Source organism: Pseudochaenichthys georgianus, chromosome 3, assembly GCF_902827115.2.
Source record: "Pseudochaenichthys georgianus chromosome 3, fPseGeo1.2, whole genome shotgun sequence".
Taxonomy (NCBI): domain Eukaryota; kingdom Metazoa; phylum Chordata; class Actinopteri; order Perciformes; family Channichthyidae; genus Pseudochaenichthys; species Pseudochaenichthys georgianus.
Window position 1 is genome coordinate 39,214,116 of NC_047505.1, and position 24,682 is coordinate 39,238,797.

Below are 24,682 nucleotides of genomic sequence, written 5' to 3' on the forward strand. Positions count from 1 at the left end.
CCCCAAACCCCCCTTTGTTTCTTAGACAGCCCCACGTTGCAGCAGTTTAATGCTACTGTTTTCTTGTTGTCGTGCTTCACTTCACTTGTCCCCGTAAATCCCCTGCACCACTTCCATCCTTTCAGAGCTTTATGAGCACAGGCAGAAGGTGGACGCTCCCATCCAATCAGCAGCCAACTGGAAAAGAGGTTCATACATGTCAAAAGAAGTCAATATCAGACTTCGTGGTAGGAGAGTTGCAGAAGCCAAGCTCCTTCTCTTCCACAAAGTCTTTTTTTCTTTAACTGCCTTGAAGGCCAACACTACACAACAGCAGATTGGTGGCTGTCTGGAAGTTAAGATTTGTTAACTAATACTTCCTGACTTATTACAGAGTAGATATAGTATGTATGTATTACTTGTCAGTGATATGCCTGTAGAAACAGGATGAGCTGCTTTTTGTCACACTGTCAGTAAATAAATTGCTATAATCACAATGATGAAACCTTTGCTAACGAAGTGATCAGTGTTTAGCAAAGCTGTCGTTGCTTGACTAACATCACAGATGCAACATGTTTTTGTATTACTTTATGTTTGTTGTATTATGTGTGAGGAGAGAGCCCAATGTACACCTTTGCCGTCATTTGTGCAACAATGTAAGCCCTAATCAAGCCGTTGCATCTGAAAAGAATATAAAAGAATATCCTGCATCACTCACATTGGCGTGTGACAGGGGCATGGTTCCATAATCATGGTCATGACTCAGTAACTGTCCATTTGTGCAATGGCCAGACACAAATTACTACTCAAATTGAATCAACTGTTCCTTTCTGACCAATTTCACAGGAATCCCATCATAAGAGGATGGAGAAACGATCCCCGTGTAAAACAACAAAGCCTGCTGAAACTTCACAATGGTTGGCTTCTTCTATTATAATGTCATTGAAAACAAAAAACCTTTAATAAAATCATGTCAAGTATAAACCTGTTTGTAAATCAGAGTGTGTACACGGCTGCCATGCTGCTATTCTTTGTGCCTTTGTGTGTCTGTGCATGAGCTTGTGTGTGTGTGGATTCAAGCTAGTGGAAAAGGTGTGGGTGTTACAGGTCAGCACTTTGAAAAGCACATGCACCACAAAGATAGAACCTTCCATCCCCATTAGAGAGGCGCCTCAGTCACTCAGTCACCTACACGTCCAACCAGCCATCCCATTGTGACCTCACACCACCTGCCAAACAACAGCCTTCTATATAAACACACACTATTCACCAGCATCACGCCATATTCAAAGTACAGAGCACAAACACAAGCACTCAGACTCAAAGACATATCCATTAACAGCCATCTTCCTCTGTGTGAGCCAGGCCCCTGTAACCCCCACTGAGGGTGGGAGACCCTGCGCATTGTAGAGCGCTCGTTTACGCCTCTCAGATGGAGCCATGAATCCAAATTGCCAATTAAAAAGCAATTACAGGCAGCAGCGGGAGCAGACTCCTGCAGTCATTAAAGCAAAATGCCAACGCACCAAGCCCTCCCTCCTTCACTGCCGTGCCCATCAGCCCCCTCCTCTGAAAGACAGACTTGTACATCAGCCAATCAACCCTTCCAACACATAAGGAAGGAGGACACATGCAAATGTACTACACACAAGCTTTTCTTGGACGCTGAACAGGGAATCAAGTAAACAGAGTCCTGCCTCTGAATCCAATATTTCCTCTGTAATTCTCCAACTTCTATGACTCTTTCCGTTTGTCTTGAAATCTTCATTTCTGCTTTGTGTCCCTTTTTCAACTCGCTGCCATTTCTGTAGCTTTGAAAAACACAGGTTGGTCTGGGCATGGCAATAAGGTATTTTGCCCAAAATAAATAACTTGGCATATGACTTGAAAGATAATATTAGAGGTAAACAGGAACAAAGCGAAAGGTCAAAGGGAACAAGTACAAGTACCTGAGAAACTAAGCATCATCTTTGTATGCATCCTTCCTAATCAGTTCTAAGCAAAGCTCCAGACAGTATCATATTTGTTAAAGAGGGACATTGTGATGGTGTGTATGTGTGTGTCCTTTACAGCCCCCTGGCTCTTTGTGAATCAAATGTGCTTGCTGAAGCGGCGCCGCAGATATAGGGGGAGATGACGCCAGCTTTTATGACGCTGCCCCTCCTGACCTCTTCCGCCCCTCCTGACCTCTTCCCCTCATCCCAACCTCATGCCCACATCACCTCCCTTAACCTCCTCATTCTTTGGTTCGGTGGCCCCACGCTGCTAGAGGCACCACAAACCCAGGAGCGACCTTTTCCATTTGAGCTTGACCTCTTAGACACACAAACACACAGCCATTGTGCAAAACCACCCGATGCATGAACGGCGAGTGCTTATGTCCATTTATTTCTCTCTCTGTGCTTAAAAACGTGCTATGCTAAAGGAATGGCATAAAGGATGAAATCACTGGCTCCCGTGTCTCTCTAGCCCCTTCTAGCTCTGGTTGACCCTTGAACTGTGGAAGGGGTCATTTTCATAAAAGCTGACGCTACAGGGGATGGGGTCAGAGGGGTTGTCCACTGCAGAAAACAATAGCCTGAATGCTACCACACATTGCTGGCTGGATGACCTCCTCTCTCACCCTTTGCTATCCCCTTCTCTTTTTCTCCAGGGAACTGTCAAAGTGTCTCAGAGGTTTCCGGATGTTGCCCAGTGCTGTTCGTAACTGTGCGCTTGGCCTCGAAAATTAGCCCTGAGCCGAGATAAGAAGGCTTAACGCGAGGCCGTAATCCATAATCCACTCCTTATCAAAGCAAGCAGCTCTCCCTCTCTCCCCCCCCCCCCCCCCCCACCCCCACACTACGTAACACTTCCCGGGTGTCAGGGTGACGAGGCGAAGGATGCACTTGACTGCTCAAGTGAAGAGGGTCAGGCTGGAGGTGAGGACAGGGTAGGCTAAAGGCTGGGGTTTGGGGAAGGGCTGGGCCAAGGGCAAGAGGGCTAAGTGGGGGGGGGGGCTGGAGGGGCACAGATGTTAGCTGCCGTTGACGCTGTCACCTCAATGTCCCAGTGGCAGCTGGCATTGTTTAACTCATGGAGCAATGGGGGGGGGCTGAATGACACCGTGGTGAGGGGGTTCTGAGGGAAGCAGACATTCATAGACCTGCAAGCTACGTCACATGTGCATATGTCAAATATGTGCTGCCACTCGGGGTTAGAGGCCATCTACAAAATCCACTTTTCCCTACAGAGCTTGTTTGTGTTCATGCTTATGCTGGCAAACAAGCTCAAAAATAAAAACAATCTTTGGTGCTTTAAGGAAACTACAAAGAAAGAAAATACCGCACACATGTAAGACTTCCGAAAGAGTGAGAGAGAACACAACAAAGGGAAGGAAGAGCAGGCTGAAGGTCAGTGTGGTGGGCGTTTGAATGTAGTCTGTTACCTGGCGTCCCTCGCTCCTCCAGAGGCCGTTGCTAGTCTTTGTTGGAGCAATGGTGACTACAGGCGGGGTGTTTGGCACGCTGTGGCCGGCGGGGGGGACCAGGACAGGCCCTTGACCAAGGGGACCCCTCTTGGGTGTACTGACTGGAGAGCTGTGGTTGGTGGCTGGGGAGGACACTGGAGAGGACTCACTGCTGATGGAGGATGCAGCTGGAAAAAGAAAGAGGGAAAAAGCATGAGTAAAGTTAACAAGTGGAATCAAGAACAGCTCAAAGTCAGGGTTTTGCTTTAATAATGTTAAATCAAATCAAGTTTTATTTATATAGCACATTTATAAACCAAAGTGCTGTACATATAATAAACATAGCCTACAGTAGAGACACTTTACAGCAAATACAACAGCACAGATTGTTCAGAATATCAGTATGAGGAAAAACAGGGGAGAAACCTCAGGGAGAGCAACAGAGGAGGGATCCCTCTCCCAGGACGGACAGACGTGCCACACACACACACACACACACACACACACACACACACACACACACACACACAACACACACAACACACACACACACACACACACACACACACACACACACACACACACACACACACACACACCCACACACACACACACACACACACACACACACACACACACACACACACACACCACACACACACACACACACACACACACACACACACACACACACACACACACAGTAACAAAGCCCTCCAGGGAAACCCTGTAGCGCGGGGTCACGGTCTGGTCACATGCCTCGCTTTCCACACCGCTCGCTTTCTCTCTCTCGTTCCAAAGCTCTCATATGATATGCTCACTTACGTGTATCTCTACGATGTCATCCTTCCAACCATGCATCTTTATCTTCCCCATGAAGTCAACACCTTCTGTTTTTCTCGTCTGTGTCCACTGTCTCTTTCACATTACTCTTAAAGTCTTCCTTCATTGTCCTGTGTTTTAACCAGTGTCTCTACCTTTTCTCTTCCCTTCCGCACTTAGCCTTGCCCCTTCTCCTGACAGTACAGTGTGCTGTCGGTTTCCTCCGCTCAAAGTGAACGCAGCATTACAGTCAAACTGGGTCACAACCCTCTCAACGGAGCACACACTTCGGCGCTGCTGCAAGGGCAGCGGGAGACGAGCATGTATGCGTGTGCTGCATGTACAGGTAGTGTGCTTGGGTACATACACGGGCTCACGTGCAGCCACAGGAGCTGAAACCTGGGGCCGGTTTCAAGTCTACTTCCTCTCCAATTATCACCATCATAATAACAACCACAGCTCTCTTACCCAACTGCCATATCTTCCCTGCCTTGGTTTCCGGGGCAACATAACCTAACAGACAGCGTCAGCTTACAATAGGTGCTGTCAGGATATTGACAGATTTTAAACACCTCATTCTTACTAATACCACTAAATAATGCAAAGAATCAATAATGGCAGTGAGGTGACGGTGTAGAAAACATGGTGGTAACAGGCATAGGGAGGGATGGGGGGGAGTTGGGGGGGCAGAAAGAAGAAAAAGATTGGAAGAGAAGGTGGTGATGAAACGTGTGATGTGAGACATTAAAATGAAAAATGATAGGAGTGATTTGAGAGAAAAAACAGCAAGTGAGAGAGTTTAAAAGAGGTGCAAGGTGAGGCAGAGAAGAAGACAAGAGGAAAGCAGAGAGATAAGGGGTGGAGATGGGTGAGTGGGTGGCGGGGACAGGGTGGTGGACATGAGGGGGGGAGGCCTATCTTGTCTGCACAATGGCAATTAGTGGCCTAATCCTCCCCCCCTCACCTCGGAGAGCCATTACTCTCCCGTGCAAGACTAGGCCAATCAATAGCAGCCCACTCAGCCTGGGGAATGGAGCTACACTTAATACAGCTCTAGTGTCACAGCCTATTCACTCACCACACACAGACACACACTCTCACAACATGCATGCACAACGATGGGGTGGGATAAGGCTGGAGGGAGGGAAGAAGCAGAGAGGAGAGGACTGCTAAGCAACAGACCTCTACTCCATCTATTTCTCTCACCCCCCTCGCCGCCCATCTCCTCCTTTCCCATGTAGAGGCAAAGCAGACAGGAGCAGAGGCTGGGCAGACTAAATAATTAAGATCAGGAAGAGAAGCAGGTGAGGGGAAAAGGAAATAAAAGAGACAAGGGCCGGCGTCTACCACTGGCTTTATTCTCTTCTCGAGTGTGCAGAATCTGTGTTCACGTCTAGGCGCCCTTCCTCGCCACGTATACAACAAAACAAAACACAAACAGCTATTACTCCTCTATCATTCCCTCCTTCTCCTCCTCGCTCACAACACCCCACACAACCCACCTACCATTTCTTCATACACACCGATTCCTTTTCCTTCTGTTCTTCAAACACAGTGCCAGCCAACCAGACGCAGACCCGTCAGACACAGCGTGCCATTTTCACAAACACATACACTACAGCCAGTAAAGGCCTCGTGGGACATGTCCGAGAGAGTTGCTACATGTGTGCATCTATGCAGGTTTCACTTTATTCTCAGGTTCAACCCCATAAACTCATGAGAATCTATAAGCCTCTTTCCTTCATCAAGCCTCCATCCCTCCTCCAAGATTTTCTCTTCTCCATTTTCAACCCCCCGCTCCAATTTCCATACAGATTCCTTTTTTTCATCCTTCCCTCACATGAAAGTGCCATCTGATAATAAAAAAATCATTATGAGCTATGTGATTGGCACCAAGCTGGTGTAATTTCTGCAATATGGGCCTCCCTTTCCATATAGACAGAGAGAAGATGGCCATAGATGGTGGCCTCTGTAGGGAGCAAGAGGAGGAGTGAAGCAAAGCCTGCATCCCCAGAGTCTACAACAGGCTCATCAGCTCCCAACCTGCACTTCATTAGATGTACTGATTGTCACTTTCTTGGTGTGTAGGTGTGTGGTGATGGGGTTTGTGTGCGTCTGTGTGTGGTGATGGGGTTGGGAAGGTGGGGGCGCAGAGAAAGAGAGAAAAGGGACAGAAGGAAAGAGCTAGGAAAAAAGGAGAAAATAAGGCAAGCGCTGCCTTAGTCCCAAGCTGTGTGATTAATGTGAAGCTCCTTTCTCTGTCGCCTCCTCTATTACCAGTCCCACTCTCCCAGACTGCCTCCACACTTGACCGCTCAAGCTGAGCCACACATGCGCACACACAAAAGATACAACCAACAGCAGCAAAAACAAACAAACCAAGCTGTGGTCAGAGGCTGTGGCCAAGTGTTCCTGCATAGACGGCACCTTTGAGTTCAGCCACAGACCCAATCAGAAAGCCACCGCAGCTCTTCTGCAGCTCTAGCAGCGACTCCCACAGGATCACTAAGCCTTGATGGAAGACAACGCCACACAGAAATGCTTTCGTGTGGCCAAATGGCCCCTACCATTCTTCTGCCACCCCCACTGCCACCTCTGCCAACATATCCGAGCATAGCCATCGCTCGCCCTGCCAGGCAGAAGGGGCTCTCCTCAACCCCACCAATACACCAAACCCTACACCCCCTCCGCCAAATGCCTCCCTACCAGCATGCATTACAACAACATCAGCACTTAATTAAACAGTCCATTTCACACCTGGTGTGCATAGCAGTGCCCAGCCAACCCTGCATCCATATGCCACCCCACCAGCAGCACAAGCCGCAACGCAACGCAACACACACACACACACACACACACACACACACACACACACACACACACACACACACACACACACACACACACACACACACACACACACACACAACACACACACACACACACACACACACACACACACACACACACACACACACACCACACACACACACACACACACACACACACACACACACACACACACACACACACACACACACACACCACACACACACCACACACACACACACACACACACACACACACACCCACACACACACACACACACACACACACACAGCCTGTAATCTGCATCACTGAGTGGGGGAGGGGAGACACTGTGTGTGTTGCTGTGCCAGTGAGGGAAAGGAAGACGGTACAAGATGGCGGATGGAAATAAGAGGAGCAATCCTCTGTGCCTTTAGTTGACTGTACAAACTGTACATCAGGCTTAAATGCTGCTTCCAAACAGAGCTATGTGAGGCATGAGGTTGCTGTGGATGGAGGAGAGAAACCGAGTGAAAGAGGAAACACACATGAGCTTGTTTGTGAGTGTTTCAGGGACAGTCACAGCCTGAAGGGTTTTGCCTTCAAGAAACACACACACCCTTACGCGCACACACACACCCTTACGCGCACGCAGCACAGTGAGGCCCCAGGCAGGCTCCAGATGGAGAGGTCAGAGACACACTGCCCCGATGTCCCAGCATGCTCTGGGCTCCCAGTAAAAAGGGGAGCCTCCGGCCACACACATGCACACACGTACATGTAACGATACTCACAGTCTCACAAACACCACAGGTTTTCACAAATCCACTAATTATTTTCAGTTCCTCTTTTTTGCAGCCAAGTCAGTCCATCTATCTTGTACACCTTTATTCTCCGTCTGTTCATGCTCTCTCCAGGCAGCGCACTACACTTGGTATGAACACAGTCATGACATTCTCGTGTTGTGTCTAAGAAGACACAACTGAGAGATTGAACCCATGTCTGTCTAATTAATCAGATATCAGCAGGCCTGCCTTTTGGAGGCGGTGTGTTATCTGTGTTGTGTGTTTGCGCACACATGTGAGTGCAATTGTGTGTTGATGCAAGTGTACATTCTTTACGCTGCTCTGACACTCATTATCCATCACCTCCCCTCTTCATCACAGCACTCAGAGCTATTCATTATACTCGCCGCAGACAAGTGACAATGTATGTGTGTGTATGCTTAAGGGTGTGTATAAACAGCAGCCGTCCTCATGGTCTTAAATCAGTTCAGCCGCCGGTGGCAGTGATACTAGGACTCAAACTAATTCCTCCAGGCCTGATGACACTGAGTCATAGCACCTCATATATACGGCACTACTCATGTAGAAGCATAAACCAGGGGGTGACAGAGAGAAAGAGAGGTTGAGTCAAAGCAGCTAATGAAAGGACAGCATGCTGCAGCATGCTATGAAATCATAAGGCTTACACAGTTGCAAAGACAACTGTTTGCATGTGTGTGTGTGTGTGTGTGTGTGTGTGTGTGTGTGTGTGTGTGTGTGTGTGTGTGTGTGTGTGTGTGTGTGTTGCCTATAAATACAGGCTTGTCAGACAGAGAAGTGACATGAGCTCCAGGGGCTGCATGCCTCTGCCCTCCCTGTAGCAGGGGCTCCTCACACAGCAGAGTTGCCCCTTATGCCTGACATCTGACTAACCCACACATCACTGCCTCCACCAGCAGAGTAATCAGGCCTCAAAAACAACAAAGGGGCTTTTTTTGTGCTTTTAATAAAAAGGTGGTAAATCTTATGTCTATTTGTATGACCAAGTCACAGACAGGAATTCTTTGCCTTCAGTTAAAAAATAGAACTAAACGCACCATGGTGGAAACTGAAAAACATAGATATTTAAAAAAAAAACATACCTAAGAAAACGCAATCCCTGTGTTATCCAGCTGCAACTGACACAAAGGGGAATACGCAACAAAGATAAGATGGACAAATTCCATTAAGAAAAGGATAGTTCATGATAACATGAAAAAGGGATGGAAATGGATTTTTCTATTTGGCAGAGACGGACTGAGAAAGTAATAGGGCTGGCATGAAGAGTTGCAGGAGTGAAGAGAGATGAAGGGGAGACGGATTGAGAGGGAGGTGAGGAGAGGTAGGAGCCGAGTTCTCCCTCTCTCTGGGTAATAAATCATTTCCAGGGTTCTGGGTCCCAGGCTGCAGTGGGCTGGGGAGCAAAGTGTCCAGGGACAGCCAGAAAGGAGGGGACCATCTGATTTAAGAGCCAGAGCAAAGGTGGACAGCTGGGGTAGCAGGGCGTCTCCGGGTCCAGGGCACAGGGCCACACATATATATGCACACACACCCTTAATACACTTCCTACTGAGGCTCTCCTGTGTAGATTCAACTATGTGGCTTTGTTTTTACGAGTTATTAAAACTCTAGGCACTTGGGTTAATCAATTATATTTGAATGTGCATGTGTATAAGAGGCCAGTGTTGCCTTATATACAGGTAATAAAAGAAGAGAGGAGAAAGCAACAAACCAAATTCTGAGCACCCATTTCAGACTTAAGGGGTAATTCAGAATAAGTTAATTACCAGCAAGTCAGCCACCTGATGCATACTTCACATAAATACAAACACAGGATAATGCTCTGCGAGTTGGGAATTCTTGGCATGTTGTGTGTGTGTGTGTGTGTGTGTGTGTGTGTGTGTGTGTGTGTGTGTGTGTGTGTGTGTGTGTGTGTGTGTGTGTGTGTGTGTGTGTGTGTGTGTGTGTGTCGACAAGGACAAATGTATGAAGGGGGATTCTAACACACGTATTGACGTTCATGCACTCACACAGAGCACATTAAGTGGGTCAGCGAGAGGGACTCCTCTTTGTCCCACTACCTCCAGGGACGACAACTAATTCAATCCTGTGTGGATATCATCCCATAGCTATTAGCAGTTGTGCACTAACTGGACATGGCACAGTGCGCACACACACCTAAATACCCACCCTCTTCCACACAAATAAACAACCACACACGTTCACTGTACATGAGGTACACAACACCTGATCCATACGGTTTGCTAATAAAAGGTGCTGGATGTAACAATACATACAAGGGTCATGGTTTGATATTATTACAATTTACAAAATATCTTTCAGTCATTGAGGCTTAAACTTGTTGAGAAAAGATAAAACTATACTGCCGACCATAACCTGTGAATTTATTGTAAAACCGGCTGCAATCAATCTTTAAAACAATTCCATCACCAAAAGAGTTTGCACAGTAAAAGCCCCAACAGAGGTTACCTTCTTTAGTTAAATTAATAATACAGCCACAATGCTGTTGTCCAATAGACTTAAACTTGACAGGGTCATGGAGGTCAAATCCGTGTCAAAGGCTGTAGGGTTTTACCTCGGGGTTCTTCAGCCTGTTTGGCCAGTTTACGTAGGGCTGCAGCAAATCCAGAGTGTGCAGACTGGGCGGCGGGGCTTCCATTGGCTACGATGGAGCCGTTGAGAGGCGACGGGGTGAGGGGGCTGACCGTCGCCGTGGTACGGGTCGCCGTGGAGATCATTCCTAACGATGGTGACTTTGGCTCATGGCTCATGCCTACAAAAGGGAGGAGATTTGTTAAGTATTTATTATCAATACTGCATTCACGCAGAACCAGCAAAACACTTTGTTAGAATTATCTCCAATCTTACATATAAATGCATATACTGCAAACAAAATGAAAGAAATGCATGGCTCAGAGCAGCTTCCTTGGACACAGAGACAGTGAGGAGAGTGTGGTTTCTGTTTGCGACAGCTGGGGCAGAGGGGCTTTGCTTGTCCGGCTTAGGGTCAGAGGGGAGAGGTTAGGAGGGCAAGTCGCCCTTTCCCGGGCTCAAAGAGCCTTAGTCTGGCTGTGTGTCTGCAAGAGGTCTATGGTCACAGAGTTTACAAAACAACCCTACTGAGCATGCTCCGACATAGCAGGGTGACTTTAATTATTAGTGGCAGTACATCATAGTAATGTAGATCTTAATGGATCAGCGTAAACCTATCCCGTTTCCTCCATGTTAAAATGTTTAAAATAACACATTGACTCCCTAACCCAACTGCCACTTAAGAAAAAGTGTCCCATTATTTTGCACTTAATCCAATTAAGGCTGCCAGGGAGGTCATATTAGGAACCTCCTCTTGTTAGGAAGGTAGAGAACATGTGCAACACTAAGTAGAAATAGACTGATGTTTTTAAAAACAGCCAGCGGGATATTTCTAAATGTCAACAATGGGATTTGAGTGCGTTTTGGGATTTCTTGAGTTAATGGTTCTGGGACTCAAAAAAGGAAAGTTAATAGTACATTGTAAATCCATGACTCAACAGCGAAATAAAAAAGGGTGATTTTTAAGTGCAATGTTGCTTTCTAGTCTTGGTCAGGAGAATTGAGACGGCTGTCCCTTTCCTTCCCTCAAGTGTGAGTGTGTGTTTATGTGAGTGTGTGTTTATGTGAGTGCATTTGTGTTGAAAGGTGACACCGTGTTGACAGCCCCTCGGTCAGTGGAATCCCTAAATGCCAGAGCGGTGTGTGATAGCCCTACATCTGGGGCAAAATGCACACATTAAAAGGTGGCTCAGAGGAGAGTGTAAACTAAGACTAGCATAGTTTGAGTGTGCCAGGGGGAACTCTTACATCAAAAGACACACACCCACACACGTCCTCACACACACATACCCACAACATCAACATTCAAAGAAAACCTCCAGCTACCATTACAAGTTCTAGGACTAAGACATACTCACTGTAATAAGAGCTGCTTCCTTACAGTATATCAATAGCAAAATTAGATAAGTAGGAGTTATATCTGGGTTTACCCCAGAGGCTGAGAGGGCTATAAAAAGATCATGTTCCCTACTTTGTGTGTGTGTGTGTGTTGTTTGAGAGGACACACACAGGGTGAATAACATTCCCAACACCTCTTGAGTTGTCCTGCCTGTAACCTCCCAGTTACCCAGTGCACTCAGAATGAACCCAGCGCACAATTAATAATGGGATCAAGAATGACTACTGTCTGAACAGCACACACACACACACACACACACACACACACACACACACACACACACACACACACACACACACACACACACACACACACACACACACACACACACACACACACACACACACACACACACACACACAAACAAACACACACACACACACACACACACACACACACACACACACACACACACACACACACACACACACACACACACACACACACACACACACACACACACACACACACACACACACACACACACACACACACACACACACACACACACACACACACACACACACACACACACACACACACACCAACTGCCCAGTCCAGTAACGTGACTTTGTCAAGAACCTAGAGCGCTGCTACTCCCTCCCTCTCTAGACCAGAATAAAGTCAGAGGAGGGAGTCAAAGAAATACAACGGAACTTTTTGCAAAACTAACATACTATAGAGGCAGAGCACACTGTATATAAATACTGTAACAACCACACACAGAGCCACAGTACAAACGGACACACATGCAAGCGAGTAACACCGTGAAAGAAGAGACAGCTTGATAAATACACACAGGCACATATCCGGAGGTCTGGCAGCAGTTCATGACCCCCCCCACCCCAATAGATTAAAAGCGTGGCTGAAGCTCCTTACTGCACAAAGGAGTGGAGCCGCCTGGATCCCCCATGGCTGCATCTTCACGTTGAGCCCAGCCCAGCACACACCGGCAGCCACCGACAGGACACACACCATCTTCCTGCTCCGCTCTCCCCTCCTCTCCGTCTATCTGTCTCCTCTCGCCCGTCCACCCTCTCTCCCAGCCTGCCTTCCTGTCTCTCGCACGCTGCCGCTCACAAAGACCGTTTAGAGCTTATCTAACAAAGCAACACACCACACATACTGCCTATCTCTCCTCTCCTCTCCTTGCTCTCGCTCTCTCTCTCTAAGTGAGAAAACAGAAATTCTTAGCCTAGCAGCTGCTGCGATGTCACATGACCTCACCCACCACCCTCTTTCCCTCCCTCCCTCCCTCCCTTCTCACACTCTCCCTCACTCCTCCCCTCTCAACCTATAATTCCTCAGCCATTTGTAGATAACAGACACAGGCATGCATGCCCTGCCAAGGCGAGGGGGGGGGGGGAAAGGAGAGGAGGAGAAGAGGAGCTGAAGAGGAGGAGGAGGGGAGAGTGCTCAGCCGGTCATCACATCTGACCCCATGGCTGGGGAGCGACAGGCACTGTCTATGTGTGCACGTATATAGACGGATGGGATCGGGGGGGGGTTAAATATGTGAGGCGCCCTGCCCTTCTGGAGACACATGACACACAAAATGAAAGAGAGAAGAAAGAAAAGGGAAAGAAAAAGGGCATGTTCTGGCTTGTGTCAAGCAAGACAGCATGAGAGAAAGCCTTTTGTGTTACAATGCATGCCCCAATTCAATTTGCTTTATAAGTATAATTGTTCAAAAAGTAATGAAATAATTTATCTTTTTAACTAAACGTAACTATTCTAAACAAACAAAGAATACTAAAAGTGCACACACACACACACACACACACACACACACACACACACACACACACACACACACACACACACACACACACACACACACACACACACACACACACACACACACACACACACACACACACACACACACACACACACACACACACACACACACACACACACACACACACACACACACACACACACACACACACACACACACACACACACACACACACACACACACACACACACGATGAGGAGTTCTTATCAGGGTGGCGGATACTCATGCTTAATAGCTGGGGGTGGAGGACTCAAGAAAAGGGTAAAAGCGGGGGTTTGACTTCCCCTCTGTCCGTCCTGCTGTCAATGCAGGGGTGTGAATGAGTCGTTTCTTTAGTCATTTCCTCCTTCCGTCACTCGCTTCTTTTCTCAGAACAGCGAGTGAGAGAGAGCGATGGCAGGGAGAGAGATAATCTTTAGGGTAAAGCTACGGTGGCCAGCATTGTGCCAAAGGCCACCTCTCGACAAAGCTTCCCTCAGGAGTCCCCGGAGGAAACACAGGACGGCCAGACTCTGTCCTTCTCTTCCCCTTTCCTGTCTAGCATCACAAGAATCAGCATGCCAATATCTCTGTGCTGTTCATGTTGTCTGTTTGAAGAAGCTTGTATGAGCCAACCACAGCATCACATCTTTGGGGTTGCAGCAGGTGCTAATTATTGCCATGTCATCCTGAAATTCTCTGCCCTGATTTCCTTTCAACCCAAAGGCAATAATGCCACAAAAAAAAGAGAAGAGCAGCTTCACAAGAAATCGACAAAATCCTATGCTGACAGCTAAAAGCTGATACCTTAGCCATAGCATGGTACAACACTCACTACTTCAAGGTGCTGAAGATAAAAACATGCACGACAGGATTAAGTGAAAATCAATGATAGTATTAAGGTTATGTGGGTGTGCATAGTCTAACAAGAGAGATCTGTCTCTACCCTCTGTTTCCACTTTAATTTCTAAAACACAAGCCACGCAAGTCAAGTCTGTCTTTTCAGAGTAAGTCATGATCATTTGCATGATCTAAGCTACCCAGGATGAGTAATGTCTTATGAATTTCCAGATAAGTGAGCCTGCCTCCACCTCTTAACATCACTCAGTTACAACACACTTGCTCAGTATTTTAGGCAGTCTCAGAACTCTCCATTCTTCAAACATCCAGCAGATGGCATTGTCTCCCAGTTAATCAGAGAGTCCTGGAGATGAAACAACATACTGCATGTCAGTCCTTTAATCCAGTGATACACAAAAGGAAAATGGATTTTAAATGATAACACTGGATAAGGAGAGTACAAAGGGCACATTCACTTATAATGTTGAGCACCTTAATGCAAAGGTCTTAAAGGTCCCATGTCATGGCCATTTCCACTGATCATAATTCCATTGTTGAGGTCTACTAGAATAGATTTATACTGTGCAATTTTCCAAACTCACATTGGTTTCGCATACAGCATCTCTGTAAAGTATGTGTATTCACTCTCTCCACTAAACGGCTCGTTGCAGCTCTTGCCCCCCCCCTCCCTGTGAGCCCAGTGTGCTCCGATTGGTCGGGACCAGTCGGGACGTTGTGAATCGCGCTAAGCTCCGTGGAGGTGTGATTTCCTTGTTTAGCGATACACAGCGAAACACAGCCAAACTCACCCTGAGCACACACAAAGTCACAGCCGAAGTAAAAACAATAAGTGTGGCTTGATATTGAGTAAGAAAAAGGTTGATAAACGCTGTGAGGATCTGCAGAGAGAATTTCGCCGCGATCCCAACTGTCTGTTATCAGCCTGCAGCCAGGGAGGAGAGATCAGCAGAGCTGCATGCACTGAGTGTGTGAGGAAGTCCGTGGATTGGTCAATTTGGACCAATCAGCGGGGGCTTAACGTAACGGCGCCGCGGACCTAACATAACGGCTCCACAGATTGGTCCATTTCGTTCCGGGGACCACATGACATCATGATGTACCCGAAAGAATCAAATGGATAGTGACGTATCTCCAACGAGGCGTTTTGGGGAGGTATTTTCTGTTTTAGAGTTTTACTCCCTACATCAGTGACCACCAACTGGCGGCCCACGGGCCACATCCGGCCCGCCAGACATTCTCATCCGGCCCGCACGGGGGTGACTGTGGCGTTAGCTGAGTGGTTACTGCGTTTTTTTTACAACGTCGTGAGTAAGGTGCAGTACCGGAGTCCAACAGAGAGGCAACAGCTGCGGGACAGTAGACTGCGTACTGCGAAACCTTCCCTGCCTTCAAGAAGAAGTGACACTTCGTTGTGAAGAGTCTGCTTTGTGCACTCCGCAGCAGTAGCCCCGCTGCGACGGACTCCAACAGAGAGGCAGGAGCTGCGGGACAGTAGCCTAGAAGCAGGGTTGGGTTGTAACCATAGACTGGTTGTAACGGAATACATAACGGCGTTACGCAGAATATAAAAATCAAGTAGGCTAACTGTATTCAGCTGGCGTTACATTTCAAAAACGAGTAATCTGATTACAGTTACTTTCATAAACCTGAAGTGAATACATTTTGGAATACTTATTGGAGTTATTGGTGGAAAGGTTTCCTCACAAAATGTAATATTCATTACCGGCAGAACTGTGCGCACACTGCACAGCGCTGCAGCATGTCTGAGCGAGAGAGAGATGCAGCGTGTCTGTGAGGCCCCGCCCCCGCACGCAGATGAGAGAGAGATCTCTTTTAAAATATATTGAAAGTTAGAAACGGAGATGGTTGGATAAAATGTGCAAGATAACGTTTATGTAGCATTTCTTTATTGTCGAAATGATGACATTTCATAACGATCAAATCAAAGTGAATGGCCTGCTGCTGCTGAATGCATGGGGCAAGTGACTGGAACAAGTTTTAAAAGTTATTACATCGTTTCAGATAATACATTAAAGGTCCGCAGTACCTGAGCGTGCTCCACTAGCATTGTGGACTATATAAAAATCACTGGCCCGCGATTGTGTCTATTGGATACATTTTGGCCCTTGGACAAATGTAGTTGGTGATCCCTGCCCTACAGGGTGTACTTTGAGGGTTTTGACTCTGCAGACCGTTTAAATGCATAAAAACCTTCATAACACACAAGGGGACGGGCAATAACCGGAAAAGCATGACATGTCACCTTTAAGGTGTGATTTCATTAGATCTCTTGGCACTGTAGCAAAAATAAAAAAAATGTTTAGCCTAAAACCTAAGGGTGAAAAGGCGTCTGTGACACACCAAGCTTCCTGATGCAATTAACCCTTTGAATGGCGCTATGCCCTAAGGGAAAAGAAAGCTCTGAAAGAAAAGGAATGTAGATTCCAACAAATCATCACACACAAACATGATCCCGCCCAAACACACACACAGCAGATTGACTGCTAAATGGCATACAGTAAACACAGTTTTAACACCCCGCTGGGAGCAAAGCCGATCACTAACTCCCATAGTCAAACAAACACACAGTTCCACCCTTTTGCTGGTTGGAATGCAGATATGACACGCACACGTGCACACGCACACGCACACACACATCACTTCAGGGGACATTACATTGACTTACATGCATGTCCTGGAGACTTATCCTAACCTTAACCATAACCAACACATGCCTAACCCTAACCCTTACCCTAACGGCCCCTACACACGGCGGCGTGCGTTGCCGCTTCAACGCTTCTGCCCATTCACTTTGAATAGGGTGACGTCACGCTTCGCCAAACTGTATTGTGGGAGCAAAGCGTAGCTTCTCCCGCGGTGCTCACTGCAAAAGTAGAGCAATGTTCTACTTTTGCCGCCTCGACGAAGGCGTCAGCCAATCAAATCCCGCGTATGCAAATCTGACCGTAACGGAGCCTACACACGGCGGCGTACAACCAATCACATGAATGTCCCGCCCCGGACATACAAAGCAAAGCATTCATGCTACATCCATGCTGGCTAAATATACTGTCTATGCTTGCTAGCTGTCCATTCAAACGAAGTACACTGGATATAAACTCCCCAAACAGGCGAAAACCTACCAGTTTCACCCACTGTTTCTGCCACCTCCCCCCATGCCTGGCTCCTCCGGTTTGTATCCCTGTATGTAAAGAGTGACTGGTCATATAGTACAGGGTGATTCCCTACCGCCACGATCATTTTCTCCTCCATTTTTTGACATATGGGAAATAACTGCGGTCTGGCTCTCCCAACATACACACGGTTTGATTGGCTAGCGCCTGTACTGTCAGATTTGCATACGCGGGATTTGATTGGCTGACGCCTCCGTCGAGGCGGCAAAAGTAGAACATTGCTCTACTTTTGCAGCGAGCACCTCGAGAGAAGCTACGCTTTGCTCCTACAATGCAGTTTGGCGAAACGTGACGTCTCCCCATTCAAAGTGAATGGGCAGAAGCGTTGAAGCGGCAACGCACGCCGCCGCGTGTAGGGGCCGTAACGGTACGTCCACACAGCAGTTTTAGACAAATCTTCCACCGCTTCTCTGCCCATTGACTTGGAATGGGGATGACGTCACTTTGCCTCGCTTTTCGCCGAACTGCATTGTGGGGGAGTGAAGCGAAGATTTCCAGGATTTCCAGGATTCAAAAGTTGAGCAATGTTCAACTTTTGAAGCTGAGCTAGAAGCGTCAGCCAATCAAACACGTTTATGAAAATCTGACAGTAGAAGCGCTAGCCAATCAAACCGCGTGTAAGCAGGGAGAACCAGACCGCAGTTCATTTCCTCATATTCCAAACGAGAAATTACGGTAGCAAATGACCCGGTTCTTTACGACCAGAACTATTAACGGGATACAAACCGGAGGAACCAGGCATGGAGGGAGGTGGCAGAGACAGTGGGTGAAACTGGTAGGTTTTCGCCCGTTTGGGGAGTTTATATATATATATATATATATATATTAGGGCTGTCAAACGATTAACATTTTTAATCAGATTAATCACAGTTTAAAAATTAATTAATCATGAGTAATCACCATTCGAACTATGTCCAAAATATGTCATTTATTTATGTATATTGTTGTGGGAATGGAAAGATAAATGAAAGAAGGCGGATATATCCATTTAACATACAGTATCTATGTTTATTATAACATTTTTCTGCATGTCAAAATGAAAGACAACCCACACACCTATCAATCATCAAACCGTGGGGTCTTAATTCATTACGTGTTGATTTCTATCAACGGGGGAGTACTTCAGGAAAGTCGACAGGGGGGGGCTAGTGGAGTACTTCGGGACCACAGAGTGTGAACGTTGTGATCAGCTGTTTTAGCGCAGTTCTCCAGTGAAGGGGGGGGTCTCCCTCCGCAGCCGGTTGGCGTAGTTTTGGCACAGTTCCGTTGTACAGACCGACGTTAACAGCAGCCCTGTCTGTGCACACGGAGACCGACTCTGTCGTCCGGTGATCTAACCGCCTTCTGGAAAAGCTTCACAAGTACGTCGGTACGCAAATGTGCTTTGTGACACAAGTGACGGTGCGCATTTCACATTACGCACATAACCTGCGTACCAGTTATGTGCACCCCTGTACCAGAGCCATATTATTACTATTATATGTACTACAGAAAAAGTATTCTCAGTCGGGACTTCCTGCAACAACACCACGCCGTTATCAAAGATGTTCTATTGAGAAGACGATCACTACGTGACAAAAGTTTTCAAAACCGTGGCTACTGAAATCAATCTTACAAACTGCTGTCTGTGCAATTTACTCCGCGCGAGTTGGCAGACTTTATTTTTGCTTACTTTAACATCATTTTTCATGGTGGGGCTAAGCCATTTCTTGGTATGGGTGTAGCCTACCCCAGCCATACCCTGGCGCTGCCACTGGTGGCACGTATGGGGCGGGCCATTCTGCACATGCGTTAAATGCGTTAAATATTTTAACGCAATTAATTCAAAAAATTAATTACCGCCGTTAACGCGATCATTTTGACAGCACTAATATATATATATATATATATATATATATATATATATATATATATATATATTGCTCGCATACAATCCCCGGGGTTTTTTGCTTTGTATGTCGGGGGCGGGAGATTCATGTGATTGGTTGTTGATCGCGTTGCTCGCAAAAAATCCCCAAGCTTTCAGACACGCCCAGCTCCAAGATTTTTGAAAAGCTACTGTGTGGACGTACCGTAACCCTAACCAAGTCTTCACCCTAAAATGAATGATTCCCCTCATGGGGACCTCCATTTTGTCCCCATAAGGGAGGCGAGTCCCTACACATGACTGTGTAGACAGATTTAGGTCCCCACAAATATAGTAATGCTAGGACACACACACACACACACACACACACACACACACACACACACACACACACACACACACACACACACACACACACACACACACACACACACACACACACACACACACACACACACACACACACACCACACACACACACACACACACACACACACACACACACACACACACACACACACACACACACACACACACACACACACACACACACACACACACACACACACCTCTCTTGGCTCCTGTATGCCCTGGCCAGCGGGGAGATAATGCAGTGGCAGCGAAGGGATTTGCCTATCAGCTCGTTAAAACTAGCAGGGCTGTGCTGCAGACCCATCTATCTGATCCAGTCACCAACCTGGCCAACACATTATGATCATGGTCTGAAAGTGTACTGCCTACACTGTGTATCTACGCTTAACTTCACTGGGGCAGCAGATGCCCTTTTACCGGTGGCTGCTTAGGAACAAAGCCAAACCGGTCAGTGTCTGCCCTCAAATGAGCAATAAATATGTCAACGTAATAAACTGGTTGGCTCATGTTTGTGGTCAGGCAGGCAACTGAAGCACCATTCCTAAACGTCTTGCTGTGCTCAGCTTTGAATACTTCTGTAGCTCCGATGAAACCTAGCCTGTGTGGTTTTCCACTCCTACATTCCTGTTCTTACTTTCCACTAACACATAGCACCTTCCCTGTTATCAGATAATCTCTCCTTTGCTAGGATATAGATATTTGTAATGCTTTTTCTGAAAGGAGAAGAGTTTGAAATACTACAGGGAGGAATAATAAACAGATTGTAGCCTTATTTAACGGATTAGGTGAAGAGCTGCAGTTGATACACATGTGCTGCAGTTTGTGCAGATCAGCAAGTAGCCAACACATCCTCAAGATAACACCCTTTACCATGCCATCTGGTCATAGATAAGAGGAAATCCCCTCATTGATCAATTCACAAACTCTGATCACGGTTGCTCGTGATAGCACAGCACAATAATAGTCACATAATGGAGACATCATTCAGTGGAAAAGAATACTTCATCCTAAGGATACAGGTTCAAACAATAACTATGAGGTGACCTTGTATAAGTATCTCAACCACAGATACAGGAGAGGCTTGATGAGTAAATGTCATCATGAGTCTGACTTGCTAGCTGGGTAAAGATGTGCTGCCAGGATGAAGAGGATGGGACGAGGGAACGCTAGAAGTTTATTATTAGGGAAACTTCTGAATAGAAGGAAGAGAGATACAACCAGGGTGCCCACCGAGCAAAGCAGGATGTAGCATGGGCAAAATAGCCTCAACCACAGTGCTTCAACGCAAAGTGTTTTTGAATTGACACCTACTGCTGACAGAATGACAGCAGGAAACACAACTCTGTGGCTGACAAAATCAACACTAACTGATATATTGTTTATAAATATCACTCAGGTCCTTAACTCAGATGCCATACACACACACACACACACACACACACACACACACACACACACACACACACACACCCACACACACTAGGATGATCCTGCTCTGGTGGTTCAGGTTTGTTTGACTTCTGAGATGAGATGTCACAGCAATCTACCCTCAGGCGCTGTAGAACGGATGTGTTTGAGTGAGAGTGTACGCGCACGCACACGCACACACACGCAAAGAGAGCAGTCTTCCTGTCTTCTACCTTGTGTGGCTTTAAATGATATGACCGTGTATGCGAGTGTGTACGTGGGCGCACACCTTATTATTCATCCCTCACCTCCTATTCCTTTCCTCCACCACAACCCCCCCCCCCCCCACCCACCGAAACTGCCTGCCAGCAGCTTGCAACAAAAACACAGAGATTTCAAAAGACCAGCCGGCATGTCTCTCCCTATCTTCACCTTCCTCTCTTTTATTCTCACACACACACACACACACACACACACACACACACACACACACACACACACACACACACACACACACACACACACACACACACACACACACACACACACACACACACACACACACACACACACACACACACACACACAGTAGCCACAGAGAAGCAGATTGTGTCTTGAGGGTAGGCACGAGCTGAGATGATTTTCTCTTCTCTCCTCCTCCCTGCATCCGACTCACCCACCCCAACAGCGCCATTTCCTCTGTCTGTTAATTACACAGCGGCTGTGGTAGGGGTGGCTGGGGTTGTGTGTGTGCGCACGCATGTCATCTGGGGAGTGTGTGGCTGTGTTCTCCGAGACACCAGCGTGGGCGTATGACAGAACAGTCTGGTTACGCTTCACAACGCTGCTGAGAGAGTGTGAACACACACATGCGAACACACACATACATAAGAGCCTTCTGTCTGTGTCTCTGGCTCTTTGTGGTCCCTGCCCCAGGAGTCAAGCTGCTGTCTGTATGGCTGTGCCCTCCGTAGCCTCTCGCTGAAGGGGACACAGCCCTGCCGCTCCCCTGATGAGAGCGCCAGCTTCAGCCCCTGCCCAGCTGTTCCACTGAGAGAGGAGTCAGCTCTGACTCACCATCATGTCCTGTCTGTCTACTCTCTCTTTTAATCAACCTCCCCTGCTACAGAGACAGGAGGAGGTGGCAGTGTGGCCCTCCCCAGCAGTGCAGGCAGATATGACGGATGCAGCAGATCACACATATTCTCAAAACAAAAACAGAGGCAAACAATGAAGCTTATCCTTGTTTCTGTACCTGTGCTGCTGTTAGGTGCAGACAGCCCACATAGACCTGGATACATTGTGTTTTTCTGTACCGCTAAGGCATCACTGCATGCAACATATTTCAGTTTTCATCATCTTTTAACTTTCTCCCTCCTTCTCTCCCTCTACAAGGCTCCTCAGGAGATGAGCGCTGTTTTTGCCGGCTCCCCTGCATGCAGCCCTCCCTTCATCCTCTGTTCAACCTCTCTCTCCTCCATTCTCTTTTTCTCTCTGTGATGTACTCTGCTGGGTTGTGGTTGCCTAATTAGCACTCCAAGTGCCCTGTATGGGCCCTGACTCCCAAGTGGCCACACACACACACACACACACACACACACACACACACACACACACACACACACACACACACACACACACACACACACACACACACACACACACACACACACACACACACACCACACACACACACACACACACACACACACACACACACACACACACACACACACACACACACACACACACACACACACACACACACACACACACACACACACACACACACACACACACACACACACACACACACACACACACACACACACACACACACACACACACACACACACACACACTTTCCATAGCGGGGTCTGGTTGCTAAGAGTTGCCCTGTTGTAATCTTGTAATTGGTATAATTGGTGTGTGTTCCTGCTTGTGCATGTGTGTGCTTGTCTGAATGTGTGGATGCTGTATGGACTGATGAGTGAACCTCTTCCTTCTAGGTGAGCAGGAGACACCATGCCGTCGCCATGGCCACATATATCTTGGTGAGAAGCCACAATGACAAGGTCTCTATAGAGTGCCACAGTGACGCGTCCTAAAACCCGGAAGTAAGCTGCGCATGGGTTCCTTCGACAAAAAAGCAATGCAATTCCTCCATAAGAAAATAGCTCGAAATAAGGTCTGTGGTTGACACACATTTAAGAGACGGATCACGTTTTGTTCAGTCGGATAATCTCCACATGTCTACCATACTTTTATGATTTTGAATCATAAATCTATCGATCATAAATCTATTGATTAGATTTATGATTCGAAAATTATAAAAGTAGGGTAGACATGTGGAGATTATCCGACTGAACAAAGTCACTGTGGCACTCTATTGGTCACAGAGCAGAGAGCCATGGTGTCTGTTGTTCTTTTAAGTATTTCATTAGAATATTTGTTTAATATTCCACAAAATGTTTGAGTGTCAAACCACATTATTCCTGATGGGTCTTCATGTGTTCTTGAAAATCTAATATGTAGAGAAGGATTACAATCAATCTCGCATTAGTATTGCTCGGTTGTCAGCTGGACCTGTGGAATGTGTGCAACTCGTCAAAATCAGACCTCCGCAAATGTGCTGACAAATGAATGGCCCATTCTTCCCAAAGCACAACTTCTCATGACTTTCCGATACACAGGAGATGTCTATAACATTCCTATAGGTTCCTTATGACCCCAACTTAAGGTAAAGCTGAATGAATTGGTTAAACAACAAAAAGTTAACTGTAACTATAATGAAAATGAATTAATCTTTTCATGATTTATAAGGCAGAATTGTGAAAACAACCTTTCAAATAAGGAGATTTTCGTGCTTCTGTTGTGCATGTGTTAGAGTAAACAAGTACATTTAGAGTTCGGGGGCTTTTGGTTAAGACAAAACAAGAAGATAAAAATAAACGTATCGTCAACAGGCAACTCCCAGTGAGCAGCAATGGCTTTAATGTGGAATTCTTGTTTCCTATGTCTTAATTGTATCTATTTAGATATTGTGGTAGTGCACAGGGGAAGCACATATGGTTGATGTGAAACTATGATATAACAGAAGTTAAAAGGCAGTGCCCCAAAATGGATACCCTTCAGTAATGTAAATACCAGCCAGATAAAAAACAAATGTATCTTGGAACTAGATCTTGTGTGAGAGCACGTTTAACACGGCAACTGTGGACTCTACCAACACAGGCATGCCGCTCTGTCCATGAGCCGATTAAAACACATGGCCACAAAAGCCACTTCAAACAGACACATGATATGACAGTCACAGCAGATATCTCGGA

The 24,682-nt window shown here is 46.8% G+C and overlaps 1 protein-coding gene across 6 annotated transcripts in view; it reads right to left on the reverse strand.

Annotated features, from left to right (window-relative positions):
• The window catches only part of gse1b (Gse1 coiled-coil protein b), a 183,046-nt gene that overhangs the window by 13,731 nt on the left and 144,633 nt on the right, over positions 1-24,682 (reverse strand). For 4 of the 6 annotated variants that reach the window (XM_034074711.1, XM_034074704.1, XM_034074720.1 and 1 more), the window contains 2 exons: positions 10,457-10,654; positions 3,407-3,615 (listed from right to left, as the gene is read on the reverse strand). In XM_034074711.1, the coding sequence (XP_033930602.1) occupies positions 3,407-3,615; positions 10,457-10,654 (407 nt within the window). The other 2 variants (XM_034074729.2, XM_034074748.2) reach the window with 2 other exon arrangements.